The sequence below is a fragment of the Anarrhichthys ocellatus genome, unplaced genomic scaffold (genome assembly GCF_004355925.1).
Source record: "Anarrhichthys ocellatus isolate YVR2014 unplaced genomic scaffold, GSC_Weel_1.0 scaffold5053, whole genome shotgun sequence".
Classification (NCBI taxonomy): Eukaryota; Metazoa; Chordata; class Actinopteri; order Perciformes; family Anarhichadidae; genus Anarrhichthys; species Anarrhichthys ocellatus.
In genome coordinates this window covers 1-3,775 of record NW_022285027.1, presented here as the reverse complement: position 1 = coordinate 3,775, position 3,775 = coordinate 1, and the positions used below count along the sequence as shown (strand labels likewise).

Below are 3,775 nucleotides of genomic sequence, written 5' to 3'. Positions count from 1 at the left end.
GTGTGTGTGTGTGTGTGAAGGTGTGTGTGTGTGTGTAGTATCCAGGAAATACCAGCACTTTCACTAAAACCCTGGAATAACTTCCAGCCCTCAGCAGCCAATCAGATCGCTGCATGTGTTCCTAGTTTAACATCTGTTTGTTTCATCTGTTCTCAGACGAACATGAATCATTCATAAAGATGTTAAACAATAAAACTCACAACATGTAAAACCAGAAGTAGAACAAGTTTAATGAGGTCGTTCATTAAAACGTCAGTTTATTCTGAAGGTTCACTCTCTCACTCTTTCATGTCTTTCTTTGTTTTTACTCTTCCTCATATAGTAATATATATATATATATATATATATATATATATATATATATATATATAGAATGTGTAACGTGTGTGCTGTGTGTATTTATGTATGTACTTGATCTGGTCTCGTGAGGAGCAGTTCCTCCTCCAAGCCTCCAGGGGGCGCTGAGCAGCTCAGAGTCCACCCGTCAGTCTGTTTACATGTAGCCGCGCTAGCTTTAGCTTCTGCTGAGCGGTAAGTTGAGCTAAAATAAACTGTATTCAGATTCAATTAAATGTCTTTACTGCGATAGTAAATGTACCTTCAAGCTTTGTCAGACAGCAGAGCGACATGAAACACCAAGGTCTCTTTAAGCCTCTGTATCCGGTCACACGGTGCCAGACTCACTTCAGAACTCTGAGACTTAAAGTTAGTCTTCCTATTAACGGAGAACAGTCGCGTATTCTTAACTGATTTAGACATTATATGAATCTGTAGAAGCCAGTTGTAAATTAGGCTTAAATAGTACGGACCAAACACTCATTTGTTGTAATGTTTGTTGTATTTCACGTCAGAGTGACGTAGTTTTCTGTCTCAGCGTAGTTCTTTAAAAACGAAACGTAGTTATGAACCAGTTCTGTGTTCAGTAAATAGACTTAAATAAAAGTGATTTAAGTCTCAAGGTTTACTAAACTCTGAACCTCAGATGGGACTTTTCAAAATAAAATGAACAATTAGAGATTATATCTTCACCACGTTTCAGATGAAGATATTTTAGCTTTTTACTCCATGAAGTTACAGTAATTTAATGGCTGATAGATATTATTATTATTATTATTATTATTAAAGCTTCCGGTGTTGTTTTGTAACTTTATTCTGAAGGAAACTGTTGAAAACGTTTCCATCAACTGGTCTTCAACATGGTCAAACAGAGAGCAGACAGGTAAGGACTGGTTCTAGTGGTTCTAGTGGTTCTAGTGGTCACTGGTAGGATCCACGTGATCAGCTGTTCTCTGGTTGGACTGTGTGTCTCCTCTCAGGTGTTTCATACCTGCCGCAGCGAGCAGCGTGACGGGGGTTCGATTCCCGGTCGGCCCCGTTCACAGGAGACACCTCCCGACTCAGCCGGTCGACAGCTCCTCCTCCACCACCGAAGAAGAGAGAGGAGAGCCGGGACCCCATGGAGGTCCAGGAGAGACAAAGAGGGCCCGACTGGACGGGTCTGTTACTGTTGATGTTTATGTAGAATATTAATACAGAAACATAACTCTATTTAACAGATCATCACTTTTTATTATTGATTACTAAACAAGATCAAATAAATTGTTACAAAATCAAGCTTTCAAATGTTTTTTATGTTTCATAAAAGCAAGTTGAATAAAGTAAACAGATCTGCAGTTCCTTTAGTTATCAAAGAGACACAAACAAACAACAACATAACTCATGTTTATACTGTGTTGTTGTTGTTGTTCTCTCAGAGCTGTAGAAGCAGCAGCTCTGACCAATCGAGAGAAAGTCCCAGCGTCATGTGATCAATCAGGAAGTGAGAGCAGCTCCACAGCAGGTGTGTGTCTGTGTGTGTTGTAGTTGTTGTGAAGCAACTGTAGTTTCAAATCAAAATAGTAGGATGCTCAGAGCGGCGGACATTTTTTGGTGTAACGTGTGTGTGTGTGTGTGTGTGTGTGTGTGTGTGTGTGTGTATCTCAGACGATGTTCGGTCCAGACTGACTCCAGACCAGCAGGCAGCAGAACCCAGTGATGACAGCAGAGCAGCTGAGGTGATGAAACACTGACATCATCTCAGGTCATGACATCACTCATGGATTCACTGTTGTAATACTTCCTGTGTGTGTGTGTGTGTGTGTGTGTCAGCTACAGCCTGTGAGGTCACTGAAGGTAACCATCCAGCAGAGCAGTGAGAGCAGAGAGTTTGGACAGACAGACAGGACAGCTGACAGACAGACAGGTGGACTCCACTGTCACGTCTGTGACCTCACCTGTCGCTCTCTGCAGGTGAGAAACACAGCAGTACTACGGTACTGTAGTATTGTAGTACTGTAGTATCCTAGTATTGCAGTACTGTAGTACTGTAGTATTGTAGTACCGTAGTATTGTACTACAATACTACAGTACTACAATACTACGGTACTATAATACTACAATACTACGGTACTACAATACTACAGTACTACAATACTACGATACTACAGTACTACAGTACTACAATACTACGGTATTACAATACTAGGATACTACGGTACTACAGTACTACAATACTACAGTACTACAGTACGACAATACTGTGTGTGTTCAGGTGTTTCAGGAACACATGAGCGGATCAGAACACCTGAAGAAACTGACGGCGATGACACACTCCATCTGCTTCAACATACACACACTGCAGGACAGGTAGACGCACACACACACACACACACACACACACACGCTGTGGACTGGCCTGATTGGTTCACTTTTGTCCTCCAGGGGGTGTCGGCCTGATGCTCAGCGCTGGTGTGACACCTGTCAGACTCACTTCAGTGATGACATCATCATCCATCGACGGACAAAACAACACAAGGTAGGAAATGACTCTGATGACATCACAGTCACCTATGGTTTTGATTGGTCAGAAGGGCTCCTTTGCTGCTCCGCATTGAAAACATGTCCACTTATGAATCAAAGGCTTTTATTGTGAAGAGGTCACAGGAAGTATTGTGTGTGTCTCCAGATGTGTAAGCAGCTGTGTCGTCCCTTCTGTCCCGTGTGTAAACGTCACTTCAGGACTCCCAGGAAGTTTGTGGAGCACATGAAGTCTGCAGAGCACAAGGAGCAGGTACTAATACCACAGGGTTACTGCAGTACTAGTACTAACACCACATGTTTACTGCAGTACTAGTACTAACACCACATGTTTACTGCAGTACTAGTACTAATACCACAGGGTTACTGCAGTACTAGTACTAACACCACATGTTTACTGCAGTACTAGTACTAACACCACATGTTTACTGCAGTACTAGTACTAACACCACATGTTACGGCAGTACTAGTACTAACACCACAGGGTTACTGCAGTACTAGTACTAACACCACATGTTTACTGCAGTACTAGTACTAACACCACATGTTACGGCAGTACTAGTACTAACACCACATGTTTACTGCAGTACTAGTACTAATACCACATGTTTACTGCAGTACCAGTACTAATACCACAGGGTTACTGCAGTACTCGTACTAATACCACAGGGTTACTGCAGTACTAGTACTAACACCACATGTTTACTGCAGTACTAGTACTAACACCACATGTTTACTGCAGTACTAGTACTAATACGACATGTTTACTGCAGTACCAGTACTAATACCACAGGGTTACTGCAGTACTAGCACTAACACCACATGTTTACTGCAGTACTAATACTAACACCACATGTTTACTGCAGTACTAATACTAACACCACATGTTTACTGCAGTACTAGTACTAACACCACATGT

The 3,775-nt window shown here is 41.9% G+C and overlaps 1 protein-coding gene across 2 annotated transcripts; it reads left to right on the top strand.

Annotated features, from left to right (window-relative positions):
• Positions 1-482: 482 nt before the first annotated feature.
• On the top strand, positions 483-3,768 carry LOC116379740 (cip1-interacting zinc finger protein-like). Of its 2 annotated transcripts, XM_031841708.1 has the most exons (9): positions 483-531; positions 1,159-1,219; positions 1,317-1,496; positions 1,755-1,840; positions 1,984-2,054; positions 2,149-2,289; positions 2,591-2,685; positions 2,761-2,854; positions 3,005-3,768. In XM_031841708.1, exons 2-9 carry the CDS (start codon positions 1,197-1,199, stop codon positions 3,170-3,172), a joined length of 858 nt encoding a protein of 285 aa, XP_031697568.1. In that variant the 5' UTR covers positions 483-531; positions 1,159-1,196; the 3' UTR covers positions 3,173-3,768. The 2 variants fall into 2 exon arrangements, with proteins under 2 accessions (XP_031697568.1, XP_031697569.1); XM_031841709.1 differs by having other exon boundaries at positions 487-1,219; positions 2,155-2,289.
• Positions 3,769-3,775: the final 7 nt, after the last annotated feature.